This window comes from Doryrhamphus excisus, chromosome 9, assembly GCF_030265055.1.
Source record: "Doryrhamphus excisus isolate RoL2022-K1 chromosome 9, RoL_Dexc_1.0, whole genome shotgun sequence".
Taxonomy (NCBI): Eukaryota; Metazoa; Chordata; class Actinopteri; order Syngnathiformes; family Syngnathidae; genus Doryrhamphus; species Doryrhamphus excisus.
In genome coordinates, this window is record NC_080474.1 from 21,176,216 (window position 1) to 21,194,665 (window position 18,450).

At 41.8% G+C, this 18,450-nt stretch overlaps 2 protein-coding genes across 3 annotated transcripts in view; both read right to left on the minus strand.

Moving 5' to 3' along the window:
* Window positions 1-149: 149 nt before the first annotated feature.
* On the minus strand, window positions 150-13,566 carry morc3a (MORC family CW-type zinc finger 3a). The gene is made up of 18 exons (XM_058081283.1): window positions 13,494-13,566; window positions 12,765-12,837; window positions 10,922-11,054; window positions 9,665-9,891; window positions 9,414-9,570; window positions 8,485-8,623; window positions 8,241-8,369; window positions 8,019-8,138; window positions 5,921-6,018; window positions 5,738-5,839; window positions 5,529-5,657; window positions 4,009-4,083; window positions 3,899-3,935; window positions 3,457-3,550; window positions 3,323-3,395; window positions 2,446-3,241; window positions 715-890; window positions 150-611 (listed from the first exon to the last, which is right to left on the minus strand). The coding sequence occupies exons 1-18, from the start codon at window positions 13,560-13,562 to the stop codon at window positions 434-436; spliced, it is 2,805 nt and encodes a 934-aa protein (XP_057937266.1). The 5' UTR covers window positions 13,563-13,566; the 3' UTR covers window positions 150-433.
* Window positions 13,567-14,314: 748 nt separating this feature from the next.
* Window positions 14,315-18,450, minus strand: part of dop1b (DOP1 leucine zipper like protein B) — a 28,267-nt gene continuing 24,131 nt past the window's right edge. For both annotated transcript variants that reach the window (XM_058081476.1, XM_058081475.1), the window contains exons 30-38: window positions 18,201-18,310; window positions 17,972-18,121; window positions 17,706-17,767; window positions 17,482-17,610; window positions 17,279-17,415; window positions 17,149-17,204; window positions 16,929-17,072; window positions 15,062-15,194; window positions 14,315-14,987 (exon numbers count right to left, since the gene is read on the minus strand). In XM_058081476.1, the coding sequence (XP_057937459.1) occupies window positions 14,727-14,987; window positions 15,062-15,194; window positions 16,929-17,072; window positions 17,149-17,204; window positions 17,279-17,415; window positions 17,482-17,610; window positions 17,706-17,767; window positions 17,972-18,121; window positions 18,201-18,310 (1,182 nt within the window). In that variant the 3' untranslated portion in view covers window positions 14,315-14,726. The remainder of the gene's footprint in view (window positions 14,988-15,061; window positions 15,195-16,928; window positions 17,073-17,148; window positions 17,205-17,278; window positions 17,416-17,481; window positions 17,611-17,705; window positions 17,768-17,971; window positions 18,122-18,200; window positions 18,311-18,450) is intronic.

Consider the following 18,450-nt stretch of genomic DNA (forward strand, 5'->3'; position numbering starts at 1 on the left):
ACACTTGGTGGGCCGCATGTGGCCCCTGGGCCGTAGTTTGCCCACCCCTGCTGTAATGGGTGGGTTGTACCTCTATGAGGAACTGTATTTGTTCGGACGATTAGAAAACCAAAGCCAAGGGGAAAACAGGCGTTGTTTGTAAGACAGTGTCGTTTGGAGTGCCTTTTATTGCGCAACCACACTTTACTGTCGCATAGCCAGCCGCCATGATCCTTCCCCTAAAACCTACAAACAACATCAAGTTGTTGACCGCGTTATTTTCTTTGCATTGAGGTGCAAAGAAAGCCTGTATGAAATCATCATAATTGTATTTTACCAAGTCCAGATTTGTCCAGGCTTTGAAATTAAGACATGATAAAAAAAATACAAAAAAAAAAGACACAACTATTGCATGTCCGTGTTAAAAAACGTGACCAATTTGCCACAATCTGTACTACCTCGGAGTACAGTTTGAGCACGAGGCTTTAATCCAGTTCGAAGACTTGTCATCAGAGACAACTTGTTCCAGCATCTCATCAATGACGCTACACTCGTAATTGACTTGGCCCAGGTCCAGGAAAGGCACAAAGTTGACAAGAAGGCGTCCGATGTTGTGACGTAGCTCAATCAAACTGAGAGAAAACAGACACAGAAGTGGAGAAAAAACAATTACACAAGCACAACACACACACACACACACACTTGACTGCAAACCGATGTTTTTTTACCGCTAACCTTTTGTACGCATCCGGAGCTGAAGATCTGTTCTCCGTCCGTGTAGTACAAGTATTATTCTGCAGTGCGCTGCTGCCCCCACGGTGCTGTGTTTGCTCTGTGAGCTGCTGCAGCCTCATCCTCAACTCCTCACACTGGAATGAAAGGCTGGCCTTCTCCCCCTCTAGATTGTCCAACTGATGGAGGACAGGAAGATGGGGACAGGATACGGCAGGGGTGAGACAACAGGCTGACAACGCCGCAAAAGTGTTTGTTGCATATTACGTAATGTTACGTATTACGTAATGTTCCAACCAAAATGCCGTCTTCTTGAATTATTCATTCATTTTCTAACGCTTATCTTTAGTGGATTAAGGCAATGTAGTCAAACATTCATCCCAAGCCTGCACGTTGGACGAGTGGTTAGCGCTCAGGCCTCGCAGCTAGGAGAGGGTGGAGTTCGATTCCACCCTCGGGCTTCTCTGTGTGGAGTTTGCATGTTCTCCACGTGCATGCGTGGGTTTTCTCCGGGTACTCCGGTTTCCTCCCACATTCCAAAAACATGCTAGGTTAATTAGCCACTCCAAATTGTCCATAGGTATGAATGTGAGTGTGAATGGTTGTTTGTCTATATGTGCCCTGGGATTGGCTGGCCACCAGTCCAGGGTGGACCCCGCCTCTCGCCCCAAGACAGCTGGGATAGGCTCCGGCACCCCTGCAACCCTCATGAGGATAAGCGGTAGAGAGTGAATGAATGAATGAATGAATGAAGGAAGGAAGGAAGGAAGGAAGCAAGGAAGGAAAGAAGGAAGCAACAAAGGAAAGAAGGAAGCAATGAAGGAAAGAAGGAAGCAAGGAAGGAAGCAAGGAAGCAAAGAAGCAAGCAAGGAAGCAAGCAAGAAAGCAAGGAAGGAAGCAAGGAAGGAAGCAAGCAAGAAAGCAAGGAAGGAAGCAAGGAAGGGAGCAAGGAAGGAAGCAAGGAAGCAAGCAAGCAAGCAAGAAAGGAAAAAAGGAAGCAAGGAAGGAAAAAAGGAAGCAAGGAAGCAAGGAAGGAAAAAAGGAAGCAAGGAAGCAAGGAAGGAAAAAAGGAAGCAAGGAAGCAAAGAAGGAAGCAAGGAAGCAAGGAAGGAAAAATGGAAGCAAGGAAGGAAGGAAGGAAGCAAGGAAGCAAAGAAGGAAGCAAGGAAGGGAGCAAGGAAGGAAGCAAGGAAGCAAGCAAGCAAGGGAGGAAAGAAGGAAGCAAGGAAGGAAAAAAGGAAGCAAGGAAGGAAGCAAGGAAGCAAGGAAGGAAGCAAGGAAGCAAGGAAGCAAGGAAGCAAAGAAGGAAGCAAGGAAGCAAGGAAGGAAGCAAGCAAGCAAGCAAGGAAGCAAGCAAGCAAGCAAGCAAGGAAGCAAGGAAGCAAGGAAGCAAGGAAGCAAGGAAGCAAGGAAGCAAGGAACGAATGAAGGAATGAAGGAATGAAGGAATGAAGGAATGAAGGAATGAAGGAATGAAGGAATGAAGGAATGAAGGAATGAAGGAATGAAGGAAGGAAGGAATGAAGGAAGTAACAAATGAAGGAAGGAAGGAAGGAATGAAGGAAGGAAGGAAGGAAGGAACGAAGGAACGAAGGAACGAAGGAATGAAGGAATGAAGGAATGAAGGAATGAAGGAATGAAGGAAGGAACAAATGAAGGAAGGAAGGAAGGAATGAAGGAAGGAAGGAACGAAGGAATGAAGGAATGAAGGAAGGAAGGAATCCCAACACTGACCTGTGCCCTCAGTTGATCCCTCTCCCTGGTTCTTTGATCCAGCTCCCGGACTAGAGAGTCCACCTGCCTGGTGATGGCGTCCACCTCCTCCTCCTCCTCCTCCTCCTCGTCCTCCTCCTCGTCGCCGCTGGCGGTCCTGGCTTTGGTGTCGTCAGCTTTCAGTAAATGAGCTCTGCTGCTAACGAGCTGATGAATGTTTTGTCTGGCCTTTTCAAACCAGCTTTTATAGTCTTTTGGCCGCCCCGTCTGGCTTGATTGGTCGGAATCCACACCGGCCTCACAATGTTCCTCGAGCTTCACAGCTTGACCAGGTGCATCCAAGCGCCAATGAACGGACTGGAAGATTACATCATCATCACTGTCCACACAATATATATTTTGCTCCGTCTGATGGGCGTTATTCCGGCTGGGAGTCTCTCCGTTACTTTTTTGTCCGATTCTTTGCTGAATGCTGCACTCGTCTGTTTGGTGAAGTTCCTCCATGTTCTCCTTTTTCACCATTACTTCTGGTGGATCTGTCTGGGTGACAGCGTGCACAATCTGGGGGGGTGGTACAGTGGAAAAAACGATTCCTGCAGTGTTTGATCCGTTGCCGACATGAGCTGCATTTCGCTCGATTCCGGTCTTCAAGTCACTTGAATCAGTAACCAACGTTTTGGGCTTGGGAGTACTGAAAGACTCGTTATTCCCACCTGAGGGAACTGCAGCAGACCTCAGTGGGCTCCCATCTCCCGGGGCGCTCACTCTTGGCCTTTTTGGTGTACTTTGTGTCTCGGCGGACTTCCCTCTTTTTCCCCTACAGTACACACAAATCACAATAACTTATTATGCAGAGACTACAGCCAAACTGAATGAACTTCAAGCAAAGGAATCCTACATTGAGGGAGGTGTCGACAGGGAGCACACGCTTGAAATACGCGGAAGGCCACTGCTACCGGAGGGGCTGCAAGCTAGCAAGACGAGAACATTTTATTTTCAGTGGCCTGAATGATATGAACACCTTTTCCTTACCAGAAGGTGAAAGGACGGTGGTCACCGGTGGGGCGAACCTCGCCTCTTGTTGTGTCACGCCTTTAAAAGTCGTAGTAGACAAGGAACGGCTGATCTGCAGATAAGATTAAATATTAGCATTTGCACCTAGCATCTAAACCAGGGGTGTCCAACACTAAAATGTCACTTTACTGTGACACACACGAACAGGAGTTTTATTTAAAGTGGATCTATTGTATTGAGTTGTGGACTCCTTGAGAGCAGCTACACACAATAACCAGAAATAACCAGCACAGAAAGCTTTCTGGATCTTTCAGAATCTGCACCTATCACAGGGGCGGGCAAACTTTTGGTTTAAAAAAATTTGGCTGAAAAATTTTGGCGGGCAGAAAAATGGGCGGAAGTCACACAAGTGAAACTGAAAGACGTGCCAGAATAGTTGAAATCAAAAGTGTGGACTCACTTTGACTCTCTGTAGATTCCGTTTGTCCTCCTTTGCTCTGTAACACACAAAAGACAGAGCTAAAGGGCAGAACAATGACCGGTTTACACATTTTGAAGTCATTTTGTTACTTTTGCTTGTAGGTTTTTCGATACGACGGCTGGTCGTCGTCGGAGTCTTCGGGCTCCTCCTCAACCTCACAGTTCCTGGTAAAAAGAAATACATGGAGGTGAAACGAATGGCTACAAACTTTGAATTGACTCAGTACTGTGCTATATTTGGGGGGGGGGGGGTGGGGAGTGGGGGGGGTTTACAGACCAAAAACAACAGTAATTCACATGAATGTGAATGGAAGGAATTTACAGCAGGACAACTAAAGGGCAGGTTTTAACAGTTCAGGGATTCAGGCTGTAAAATGTTTACAACAAATGTGACCGATGCAGCTGAAACACTCGAGGACATAAAACACGTGTCGACATTTTAGATGGCGTACTTTCTTTCTCATCAAGTTCCCAACTTAAATCAAGACAGCAAGAGAGGAATGTAACAAGAAAAAAGTTACACTATTAAAAAGATGAATGTATTGATGAGGTGTTTTTTTCTGGACTTTGCATGAAAATCATAATACTGTAAATGCTTGAAATATAACCAGGGCATTTATCTAAACCACAAACAGTAAGGGGGCTTCAACGGAACTACTTGATAATTGAAGTGAGGCTGTTAATTTCATACTTTACAACAATTTGGAGTGCAAAAGAAAATGGCAAAGAGTAAAACAAAGCGCTCTTTGACAACATGGTGTTTTATTAACCACTTCACAGCGGCAACAGAACCAATGGATGTATTAGAGGCAGGAATCAAACCGCTGAGCCAGACTGAATGAGTGCGTCCCATAATCAGTTCCCAGTTCCACATGTCCAAAAGGAGTAGGAAGAAGCAAAGCTTATTAAATCCTACCCCTCCATCTGGTACTTTTACAATCACTAACTGTTACATTTGTTCACTTCCTGCTTTCCTAATATAGTTTAAGTTTTTTTTATTTTATTTTAAATTTACATTTTTTTTTATTTTTTGTCACACACCGAAGTAGGAGGTGACATGACCATACAAGTTTTTTTTAATATATATTTTTGAATTTTTTTTTAAATATTTTTGAATTTTTTTTTATTTGTATTTTTTATTTTTTTGTCACGTACCGAAGTACTAGCCATAATGTGTACCATAGTGCGTGTCAATATAGTGATATATATAGCACATCATGACTGGTTCAAGACTCTTCATCCTTGGATTTAGCAAACATCAACTGCTTGTATTGTTTCTTCAATTGGCTCATCGTTGTGCATTGTTTGATTCCCTTACTCAATCCATTCCATAGTTTGATTCCACATACTGAAATGCTATGGCTAGCATAACGTAGTCCTAGCATAGAAGTGTTTCAAATGTACTTCTTCCCTGAGATCATATTTCTCCTCTCTTGTAGAGAAGTATTGGATGACATTTTTAGCTAATTGCGTATTTTTAGCCTTATGCATACTATGACTATAATTTGGTGCAAGTCATGGAGCATACAGGGAGCTATTAGCCGGTCGCTAATAGCCGTTTCCCACCACAATTAGTGGCTATCTTCATGATACCACAGTACAATGATTACCTGAACTGAGGTTCGGGATTCATGTGACAGAACCAACTGTCGGGCAGCCTGCTGCAGTCGATACCGTCGGGGAGTTTGCGCCATTTCTGGCAACTGTCACACTGCACCCACGTCTGATCTGGACGCTTACTGTTGCACAAAAGGGACACCTTTCAGAGGACTTGAAGGTTATTCAAACGTCAAACGTAGCCCATTGGAGGAACACCAACCAGATATCTTCCACGCTGCTGCCTGGCATGTCCGTAGCCATTTTGAAGCGGATTTGATTACAGTAGTCATCTAGTTTGGAGGCCAAACTGTTCATAGTTTTCCTGTAAAAATGGAACCGCAGATAATGATCTTAAAAGTGGCACAAGCTGATCACATTTAAATGAATCACAGACGCCATTTACCTGTATTTGTCATTCTCAATAAAGCTTTGTTTGTTGTGTGTAGGCTCGAGGAAGTTGCACTCGATGACACCGATGACGCCGACACCTTTGTTGTTGGGCTGTAATATGCCAAGAGGTAACACACATCAGTCCATGCAACAATGGACGTTCTTCTTCTTTTTTATGTGTCATAATTGAAGTCATACGGTCATACATTCAAACGGAAGCATGATTAATGACCTACTGATAAAACGAAAGTCAAAGATTCTCCATAGCAAAAACGCTAGCCAAAAAAGCTCAACAGTGCACGTGTCAGACTTGTCAGACGTGTCAGCCGGGGGGGCCAGATCTTAATTATGCATTTTGGACCTTGTGCGACTTATGTATGTTTTATTCTACCTAATTATGCATTTTTGGCCTTGTGCAACTTAAAGTCCAGAGCTACTTATGTATGTTTTTTTCTACCTAATTATGCATTTTGGACCATGTGCGAATTATACTCCTGAGCGACTTATGTATGTTTTTTTCTACCTAATTATGCATTTTTGGCCTTGTGCGACTTATACTCCACAGCTACTTATGTATGTTTTTTTTTCTACCTAATTATGCATTTTGGACCTTGTGCGACTTATACTCCGGAGCGACTTATGTATGTTTTTTTCTACCTAATTATGCATTTTGGACCATGTGCGAATTATACTCCTGAGCGACTTATGTATGTTTTTTTTCTACCTAATTATGCATTTTGGACCTTGTGCGACTTATACTCCAGTGCAACTTATGTATGTTTTTTTTCTACCTAATTTTGCATTTTCGGCCTTGTGCGACTTATACTCCACAGCTACTTATGTATGTTTTTTTTTCTACCTAATTATGCATTTTAGGCCTTGTGCGACTTATACTCCAGAGCGACTTATGTATGTTTTTTTTTCTACCTAATTATGCATTTTTGGCCTTGTGCAACTTATACTCCAGAGCGACTTATGTATGTTTTTTTTCTACCTAATTATGCATTTTTGGCCTTGTGCGTCTTGTACTCCGGAGCGACTTATGTATGTTTTTTTTCTACTTAATTATGCATTTTTGGCCTTGTGCGTCTTGTACTCCGGAGCGACTTATGTATGTTTTTTTTCTACTTAATTATGCATTTTTGGCCTTGTGCGACTTATACTCCAGTGCGACTTATGTATGGTTTTTTCTACCTAATTATGCATTTTGGACCTTGTGCGACTTATACTCCGGAGCTACGTATGTATGTTTTTTCTACTTAATTATGCATTTTTGACCTTGTGCGACTTATACTCTAGAGCAACTTATGTATGTTTTTTTTCTACCTAATTATGCATTTTGGCCCTTGTGCGACTTATACTCTGGAGGGTCTTATGTATGTTTTTTTTCTACCTAATTATGCATTTTAGGCCTTGTGCGACTTATACTCCAGAGCGACTTATGTATGTTTTTTTTTCTACCTAATTATGCATTTTTGGCCTTGTGCGACTTATACTCCACAGCTACTTATGTATGTTTTTTTCTACCTAATTATGCATTGTAGGCCTTGTGCGACTTATGTATGTTTTTTTTCTACTTAATTATGCATTTTTGGCCTTGTGCGACTTATACTCCAGTGCGACTTATGTATGTTTTTTTTCCTACCTAATTATGCATTTTGGACCTTGTGCGACTTATACACCGGAGCGACTTATGTATGATTTTTTCTACCTAATTATGCATTTTCAGCCTTGTGCGACTGAGAGTCCAGAAAATACAGTACTTTGTGTTGGCTGCTACAATAACAATATCGATACGGGTCAGTGTAAATTAAACACAGTTTTTTTGTTAGGGCTTAGCTTCAAAATTGTGCATTATTTGCTTGCACATTTGAACTCGTTTTCTCTGGTTAGAACGCACAGAAAAGGGAAATAAATCCGTGTTAATGTTGATGATGTAACAATTTGTTCAATGTGCATGTTTTTGACCAAGAAGAGGTTGTATTCAACTGCAAAACAGCACGACGTATGAATATATGTTTGAAAAACTGAAAATTTGAACCGTGATGTGACGAGGGTGTGACCGTATATTCGTGTATGCGATGTCTTCACTGTTCTGAACAAGATCTCACCTTGAGCTGGCAGCCTATACGCTCGTAGGCTTTGATGAGACGGTTCTTGTGGTACATCATGATGCCGTAATGGTCTTTGCTTTTGGTGTTGTAGCCAAAAATAATGGGCACTCGTTTGTTCTATGACGGAAGTTAAGGAAGGTAAAACATAACACAACATGACAGTGTCGCACAAGGAAAACCAAAGAAGAAGAGCATCGTGGTTTAATAAATAAAGGATACAAGGAAGTTGGGCTTGTAGCGGTCCGTTTCGCTCTTCGCCAGACTCTTGGCGATCAGTTGGGTTTTCACCTTCTGACCTCGTATGACGACTTGCATGCGAGGCTTCAGATACAGAATACTGCAGTATGCCTGCACACATTGAAAATATTCATATCACACCAATAAAGCAGTCGCACAGCATCACCATATTAAAAAAAATAAGAATACAATATGAGAGAAATGAATACATGAAAAGTTTTCTTACCCTAAGCGAGTACACACTCTCGGGTACATGTGATGGGATTCTCTCAAAAGGCTGGTTCAACGCTTCGTAGACATCGGATGGTATTTGGATATCGTAACGATCTTTCTGGAAATCAAACTCTAATGTGCCAGTGGATGTCCTGCGACAGACACGTAAGAGATAGAATGGTGTAAGCCAGGGGTGGGCAAACTACGGCCCGGGGGCCACATTCGGCCCACCAGGCGTTTGAATCCGGCCCGCCACTTGCTTCAATGTAACATGCTAGGTTAATTGGCCACTCCAAATTGTCCATAGGTATGAATGTGAGTGTGAATGGTTGTTTGTCTATATGTGCCCTGGGATTGGCTGGCCACCAGCCCAGGGTGGACCCCGCCTCTCGCCCCAAGACAGCTGGGATAGGCTCCAGCACCCCCCGCCACCCTCATGAGGATAAGCGGTAGAAAATGAATGAATGAACATTATTAGAGACCTCTCAACATGAAATAACACCCCTATAGTCACTCTTACACACATTTATAGTAAACATAACAGATAATAATACATATAAGGCATAAACAATTAAGACATAAATAATATTTACATTTTTTGGAATGTTTATGTTTGGTTCCTCCCACTTTCCAAAACATGCTAGGTTAATTGGCCACTCCAAATTGTCCATAGGTAGGCGCAGTGCTTCTCAAATAGTGGAGGGGGGGTGGGGGGGGGGACTTAGAGGGACTTGACAGAAAATAATTGAGAAGCAAATAATAAAAAAAAAAAATGATGTTAGCCAGCCAGATTGTTGCGTCTTGCTGTATGATTCTCTGCCATAGGCAGCTAACTAAGCTAGCTAAGACCGGGTTGTGTAGTTTCTCACTAGATAGTTCAGCAGGCATTCCAGAGACCCAAACTCCGTAATCTGTCCCCTTTTCTGTTGGCTAAAGACACACCTGCGGAGGTTCCAGATGATGATCCGCGTGCCGGTCGTCACGCTGGACCAGGTGGAGCTAATGGCGCTGATCTCCAAGAGCAGGTCTGATTCCATCTTGAAAGGAGAGTAGCGCAAGATGTCCCGCAGACTGGCTTTGTGCTCTTCTCTGACATGCAGTAAAGTGGAACGTCAAGGACATAACTTGAAATATAAATGACATATTTGCGTGTTTTGTCCACATTAGCGCATAAAAATAGCAACAAAGGATATTGTTTTTCTTGCCAGTGTGATCAAAGCAGGCAATGGGCACAATGATCTGTTGGGCGTTAATCTCTTCCAGGTATGTTTGAGAGATCATCCCGACGCACGAGGCGTCCTTGGACTTGGAAAAAACGATGGCGTCTTTCCCGAGACGCATGGATCCAGATTTGAAACCGTTGCCATACATTCCAATCGGCTCGATGCCGTTCACGGCAACTTTGTCACTGTAACCGAAGCTTGAAAATACAAAGATGGAAGCTTTAAACACTTTTCTACCTTTCTAATTGGACCATTACTTTCTCTGCTGTCATTTTTTTTTTTTTTAAGTGACTCTTGTGGAGTTAGTAAATAGGCATTCGGTGGTTGCCTACAGCCACAGTTGTTAACCCTTTATAGAAGGAAGAAGAAGGAAGTTTGATACTCTCTGGCTCACTCCTGATTGATCACAGCGCATGATGTCACTTCCTGTGACATTGTCTGATCTTGGCTGATTGACATGAGAAAGTCACATGACTCTGTTGCCTTGCTGAGACATGGGGAAACCCTGTTTTTTAAGTTACCATATATCAGGGGTGGGCAAACTTTTTGACTCGCGGGCCGCATTGATATAACAAAATTTCCGGGGGGGCAGACTATATATTTTACACGTAACAGTCCACCTGGTATTATTGTATCTGTAAAATTGTCATGCAATCTGCTATTATTATTTATTATTTTATATTTATATTTAAATATTTTAAAAATAATAAAATATTATAATAATTACAATAAAATTAAAATAATAATTATTATATTATTATTATGTAAAATATGCAAATATAACAATATTATTATATATAATTAATAAAATAATTAGCATTAATATAATAAATATAATAATCATAATAGTTATAATAATAATATAATAATTATTATTTTAATTATTATTATTATGTGCTTGTGTCTCTTTTTTCAGGAGCACTTTGTAAACAACAGACCATGTCAAACAACGAAATTGATACAACCATCAAAAGGTTGGCTCAGGCCATGATGCCAGGTTGTATGTTGACTTTAAATGAAATACTTTGGAAAGATTGGGCGGGCCGTATTCAAACACTTGGCGGGCCGGATGTGGCCCCCGGGCCGTAGTTTGCCCACCCCTGCCATATATGGTTACTTGCCCTATAAAGCGTTAATGCCAGGTTTTGTTGACCCCCTGCTAATTAGGGACCTCAATGGTTATTTTTTATTATTATTATTATTATTATGACATTGAAGTGTGTTTACCTGAGCATTTTATGCATAGCCTCATGATCCAGACCGTTTCCATTATCCATGAAAGTGAGGCATTCGTGTCCTTTGATGACCGTTTTATCGATCCAGAACTGTTTGGCCTGGACATCTGGATCACAGGCATTGTCTGTAAAAAAAAAAAACAGTAAGAATTGCTTTGAGACTAAAAGAGAAGTGCGTTATAGAGGCTAAAAGATTGCAACATGTTAGTTATATAACAGATGCATCGTTGCGCTAATAACAGCAACAGCGCCGTCCAAAACCAAACTCCAGATGAAAAATTACATTTTTATAACGTGTCGCTGGGGACGTGTGGCCCGTGGTGTGGGGGGTGTGTGAAGCGGGGTGGAGGGTGGGGGGGGGTGTTAAACCACAGAGGGAGCTGCGGCATTTCGCAAAATGATTTCACATCCTCCTCCTGTTTGTCTTCTTCCCTCATGACTGCTGACACATGTTTTTGTGCAAAAGTGGCAAAGACCCAAACCACGAGATGGAAGACCGTGATAGGCAGTCATGGTGCCAGCGTGCTCAGTTATGATATGATTAGCTTGCGTTACAAGAACGCCCTTAGCACACAATGGTAGCGCCACCGCTTTTTTTGGTGCGTTTTTTTTTTTTGCAATGGCACCACAGGCGGGTACAACTGATGGCAAATAGCAAAAGTGTCATAATAATTTTTTGTCTCTATTATTAAATAATGAATCATTTTCAAATATTTCAACATTCTTCTTCAATAATCATTCTTCTTGTAATATGATGGCAAATATGAACTCTATGCTACTAAAATTACATTCTTTTTCCCCATAATATGACAACATTATTCTCATAAAATTTTGTCTTCTTCTTGTTAAATAATATTTTTGGAATGTACAGTCACAGACCACAAATGTGCTCTCGGGTCACACTTTGAACACCCCTGCCGTACAACAAATTCATTCACTATACATGGATAGTTTCAAAATTAGCATCACTCTGACGTCAACAGACAAACTAAGTATTAAAAGTCCATAAAACTTTATTCGAATGAAAATGAGTGCGGTAACAGCGTTTTCATTCATTCATTCATTTTCTACCGCTTTTCCTCACGAGGGTGGCGGGGGTGCTGGAGCCTATCCCAGCTGTCTTGGGGCGAGAGGCGGGGTACACCCTGGACTGGTGGCCAGCCAATCCCAGGGCACATATAGACAAACAACCATTCACACTCACATTCATACCTATGGACAATTTGGAGTGGCTAATTAACCTAGCATGTTTTTGGAATGTGGGAGAAAACCCACGCATGCACGGGGAGAACATGCAAACTCCACACAGCGATGGCCGAGGGTGGAATTGAACCCTGGTCTCCTAGCTGTGAGGTCTGCGCGCTATATTTGCCCTGTGGTTGGCTGGCCACCAGTCCAGGGTGTACCCCGCCTCTCGCCCAAAGACAGCTGGGATAGGCTCCAGCACCCCCGTGACTCTCGTGAGGAAAAAGCGGTAGAAAATGAACGAATGAATTTTCAAAAATGGATGCAAGCCAAAGACAGTGAATGCATCTGCGATTGCTATGTGTGTGTTACTAATAATTGCCAACGATTAATTGGTTGATTATTGTTCTTATGCACGCTCTACACTCATCTCTGCACTGGTTTTCGTTGTAAGATATCAAAAGAGGCAAAAATGTCAATTGTTGATTGGATGAAACACAAAAATAATAGTCATGGATGACTAGGGAAATAAACAATAGGTTGAAATAGGAATATTTACAGTACATTTTAAAATGAAATGATGAATGGATCACCAATATTTAAAAAATACAGGTACAATACGACACCTTTAAACGTGTTGGGGGACTCACCGATGAGCTCGGCGATGGCACTGAAGGGCCAGGTATGGCTGGTGGAATTGGTATGAAGAAACTTAGGAGAAAGCTGCGTGAAGAGGAGCAAAACAACAGAGACAAACGTTAAGACACGTCCCAGCTGCTCCACCATTGAAGTTTCACCGTGAAGTCCAGGGATGTCAACCTCTGTGAAGGGTTTCCAGCTGTGGAATGGGACAATCATGCATTTCCCAGCATGCTTTGCTGCGGTTAAAACAATCACTTTGACTGTGTTATGCCTCTTTTCTGTGTTATTTAGTACAGATGGAGTGTAATACTTACAGTGCTATCGTTTTTAATTGTGAACAGTATAATTATTTTGACCTTGAGTCTGACTTTGGCATCCTTATTATGAATGGTTGTTAATTGCATCCTACATGTGATATTGATAATGGTACTCTTCTAACAGTGCCGGTGGCCGGATGTAATTACAACACAGTTTGACACATTTGGTATACCCGAAACTATAATATCTATTTGTACATATTTTGTTGATGTAAGCTTGCTTTACTGTAATAAACTCGTACATCAATTGATTAGTTGAGTCCAGAAAGGCTGAATAAATGTATAACAGTTTTATTCGTACTGCCAGAAGAATTCGGTTTACACATTTACACATATTCCAAAGAATAAAACAACGCGCTTTTTAAAAAGTGCTGATATTTGTGGAGGACACTGTAACGAATACGCTTTTCGTGTACTTACAGTACTTAGAGGAACTCCGCGATCCGGGTGAGCAGCCATCTTCCTGGAAACGGAAGTGACGTCTTTCATGTCGCCACATACGATATTTTCTTAATTCAACGTGTAGCTCCCTACTTTCTTGTTCATACCCCGTCAAATGTCGATCAACAGTTATCATGTGGGTTTTACATACCTATACATATATATCAATTTTTATAATAAAAGTAAATTATTTACTATTTGATTGCTGGCTGGGACCCATAGGTTTCATTTTCAGTATCTGCTGTCAAAATAAAACTTTAGATATAATAATTTCCGCAAAACATAAGCTAAAATAATGTGTAAACCAACAAACATGTGTATTTTATGTATGAGACTATATAAATCACAAGACGTATTCTTCACTGTTTAGAAATAATGGTGTTTGTTAACAGTTGCGTCTTATTTTGGAATTTTACGCCACTTCCTGTCCGCTTTCGAAAGTCAAAATACAGATAAACGAAACCTTTCCTAATTAATGGAATGGTGCAAAACAACGAAACCACATTATTTATTTAGAAACGTGTCTCAGATAGTCGCCTTATTCCGCCTATAAAGCCCTCTAAAAAACTCAAAACAACGTTTTATAGTCACACTGTAACCATGTAATTACAGGTACATTCATGACGACAGGGTCACTTCAAGCATTACCGGAACTTCTTTCCTGGGCGCATTGATTTCACTTTAGAGTTGAAAATAAATGACTCTTATGTCTTGTGTATATTATTTGGAATGCTTTGCTTTTTAAATATTAGGTGTAGTATTCTTTAACATGGACAACAATTCAAAGGAAAATGTATATATTCAACATTGAGAGAAAAAATCAATTATTTTAATTATGAAAGAACATTGAATGAAGAAATAAGATACTTCCCTTGACAGCCAGAACGGCATGTAAACAACATCAAACTACGCTAGGTCCACTGAGTTTTGAACAATAACAACCAAGAATAGATTCCTCCAAGACAGTCATAACATTCTTGTGGTCAGACATCAGAACACTAAATATTGAGGAAAACTGGTGGATCTGCTCATTTGCATTCAAGTACACGTTTACCTAATTTACCATCATTTACCTTTCCAGTGTGACATACAGTTGCGGAGGCCACCTTGCACATACTGTACATATATTAATTGACATGCAGATCAGTTAAAAGAAACGACAAAGCAAGTTTTACATACGCAAAGCGTATTTGGGTCCGCATTGCAGGACCTCTAATTCTCCATGGCGTCCAGGAACTCTTCCCCGATGATGTGCTCCAGCCTCTTTAACACTCCATCTGCACTGGCTGCAGGGTAGTCCGCTACCTGGCCTCGGGGCAGTGGTTGGTCGTGGGAGGAAGAGGGAGCCCGGAACGAGCAGCACAGGGTGCAAAGAAAAGGCAACAACTGGGTGATGGAGGACAAGGAGCATCGGGTGAGGAGGGGAAACTCCAAGCGCTCCGAAACAGATTCCTCACTCAGCCCGTTGAATGCCTGCCAAACATATTTACACACGTTAACGCGCAAACGTCTGAAGAAGACATTTTGGATATTTTTTCTCATCTTACCCCGTAACGTTGCTGTATGCCCTCCAGTACCCGGACGACGTGGGGCTTGCATTCCTGTTCTCCTTCTATCAGTGCGCTCTCTGGACCGCTGTAGTGATTCACATCCACTTCAGGTACAAACGCCCAGCGATACCTGTACACGGGGTTAGAAATACAGTACATATATGGGTGCTTCTCTACACAATCTACCGTCTTATCTCTGATGTTTTTATGCTATTGCTATGCTATTATTACAGTAATAATGATGTCAACAATACTATCTGCCCCAATGGCTGGACGGGACGCAAAAAAAATAAATAAAAAAGAAATACAGTGAATAAGTTTTGAGATTACTCGCGAATAGCAGACGCAAGTAATCGAGACGCCCGCATAAATGTCTATTTTTGACACTCTGGATTATGCTGCTGCATTCAGGCACCAGCTCCTACGCGTCCAAACCATCTTGGGCGCTTGACATTAATGTTCGTATTACATTAGCTTCAGTTCCAGAACCCGCCCTGCCTTTCTTCAGTTGCCATTTTTCCTCTCACAACAAAGGAAGCTATGGAGATAAATGCATAGATATTAAGAATCGACCGATACATATGTCGATATATCGGGCCGATATTTGCGTTCTTTACTTGAATTGGTATCGGCCGATACACCCCATGATTTACAGACAGGCATCACAGTCATCACATCGATGCTAGATAAAACTTAAACTACGACAGAAAAGTTTTGCACTTGGTTGAATATTTATTCGGGGCGGCACGACGGTCTAGTGGTTAGCGCGCAGACCTCACAGCTCGGAGACCAGGGTTCAGTTCCACCCTCGGCCATCTCTGTGTGGAGTTTGCATGTTTAGATTAGATTAGATTCAACTTTATTGTTATTGCTCATGTCACTTGTACAGGGCAACAAAATGCAGTTAGCATCCAACCAGAAGTGCAATTTTTTATAAGTACATTAGTATGGACAGATCTATGTAAATAAAACTATACAGGCTATGACTATAATACAGTGAGGATATGTACAGGGATATAAATGACTATAATATGGCTATTGTAGATTATACAGCTTATAAACAGTATGGGTATGACAATATATAATAACAGTAATATATACAGTATTGCAATGGAGTGACTAGGGTATGGAAATGACTATAATATGGCTATTGTAGATTATACAGATTATAAACAGTATGGATATGACAATATATAATAGCAGTAATATGTACAGTATTGCAGTGAAGTGACTAGAGTAGAGTATGGTTATTGCAGATTATATAAATTATAAACAGTATGATCAATGAATCAACAGATAGTATATGTTCTCCCCGTGCATGCGTGGGTTTTCTCCGGGTACTCCGGTTTCCTCCCACATTCCAAAAACATGCTAGGTTAATTAGCCACTCCAAATTGTCCATAGGTATGAATGTGAGTGTGAATGGTTGTTTGTCTATATGTGCCCTGTGATTGGCTGGCGACCAGTCCAGGGTGTACCCGCCTCACGCCCGAAGACAGCTGGGATAGGCTCCAGCGACCCTCGTGAGGAAAAAGCGGTAGAAAATGAATGAATGAATGAATGAATATTTATTCCTTTTAAAATTGATAATGCTGTTTAAATGTGTTTAAGAAAGCTGAATCCTACTGTGTTCAGTGTTTACATTTCAATAAATATTTCGTTAAACTTGAGACCTGTAATATTTGTTATCATTGTCATTTTTTTATGTAAATTGAGTCAGCAAAAGCAGTATCTGTCACAAATATCGGCCCAAACAAAATTGGGTGATGGAAAAAAATTGGCATCGGCCGGAAAAAAAACATAATCGGTCGATCTCTAATAGATATGCATGTGAATATTCTTATTAATCCGTATGGAAGCTTACATCTGAAAGAGTGGTATCCTCTCCGGCGGGAAAGCCAGTGTCGTGTCCAGAAACTTGCAAGCTGACAGGTACAAATCCAACTCCGCCTGGGAGAAATTCACCACAGTGTTTCTGTCAAGCGCTCCTCGTACCACTTTAGCCAGTCTGGGGGTACACAAGCAGAGATAACAGTGACTTGGGGTGTCTGCAGTCTCGGGACATTTGGGAAAAAAAATCTCACTTTGAGACGTCTTTATCTTCCAGTAGAGCTTTCTCCAGACGAGCAAATATGCGAATCTGAAGAAAAAAAAGCAGTTGTCAGTGAAACAAAGCGTGCATGTGAAAAACGTGAACATTTTGCGAGGTTTTACCAGCTCTGTGACCATAATGGGCCAAAGAGATGTCAGGTGCTGGGATGAAATTCGCAGCAAAAGAACACGGAACATTAGGAACATCTCAGCAGACACAGTGGGGCTGGGATTCATCCGTAAAGCCTCCGTGAGCCGCTCTGGCGGGATGCAAAATCATGTTGTTAGCACTACACTCATCGTGTTTACGATCGGCCGTGCTTCACCTTGGATGAGAGGAAGGTAGAGATGATACTGGTCCAGTTCTCCACTGAACATGGCAAACGCCTGGCGCTTGATTAGCATGGGTTTCTGTTCCACGTTGGAAAAAAGCTTCAAGGATCCGCTCTGCATGCCTGTAATAGTCGAGTGGGATATTCATATATTCATATATTTGTCATTCTGCCACATCTAATACAGTAACCACTTCCTTCAAGGTTCTGGTACTCACTCATGAGATCTTTAAACATGGTCTTTTCGTGAGTCAGCAGGTGGTCAATTATGGATTTCCAACTAGAGACATGACAAAAAGCAACTTTCACCAACTAAAATGACACACAAAGTACTAATTATAGCTGTATATGTATGTAAAAATATGTTTCCCATTACATGCATTCATTCATTTTTACCTCTTTTTATATCTTTAGAACACAACGTTCCTTATTCCAGTTTGGACCACGGCGAACTGGCACAGGAATAGGAATGAAATAACCTTACCTTGGTGCACAGGAGGCATCCATTGTGAAGAAGAGAGGGTCCATGAAGAGCTCAAACACTTCTTTCCTCCAGGCCCTCTTCGTGTACGCATAACCGCTCAGGCTGCTCAGTAGCTGGGCGCCGGCCTCGAAGCTGGGCATGTTATAGGCACTACAAAGACCGACAAGGACTACTATATGTATTATGAAGTCAAAGAGGTCTGAAGTGTTTGCACGGTGTCAGTAGCTACCTGTGATTCTTCAAGTAGGGGAAAACGTAGTACATGAGACGAGAAATCAGAGGAACCGCTTTCTCCTTCTCATCACTCCGGTACACCATGTCCAGAAGCGGTGCCAAGATCTACACAGCGACACAAATGCATTAGAATTGACGTAGGATTGTGTTGTACGGCACACCGCAGGCAACCATTTCCTTCTCAAGGGACAATGCTGTCGGTGTCCGGCTTCTATGGCGGTATAGTCAACACCCTGGTGGCAACA

Coding starts and splice junctions, on each gene's coding strand:
- morc3a (XM_058081283.1), bottom strand. CDS start 13,562: ATGAAAGACGTCACTTCCGTTTCCAGGAAGATGGCTGCTCACCCGGAT. Junction 4,084..5,528: donor AATCCCGAACCTCAGTTCAG/GTAATCATTGTA, acceptor TCTTTTTACCAG/GAACTGTGAGGTTGAGGAGG. Junction 3,551..3,898: donor GGAATCTACAGAGAGTCAAA/GTGAGTCCACAC, acceptor TCTTATCTGCAG/ATCAGCCGTTCCTTGTCTAC.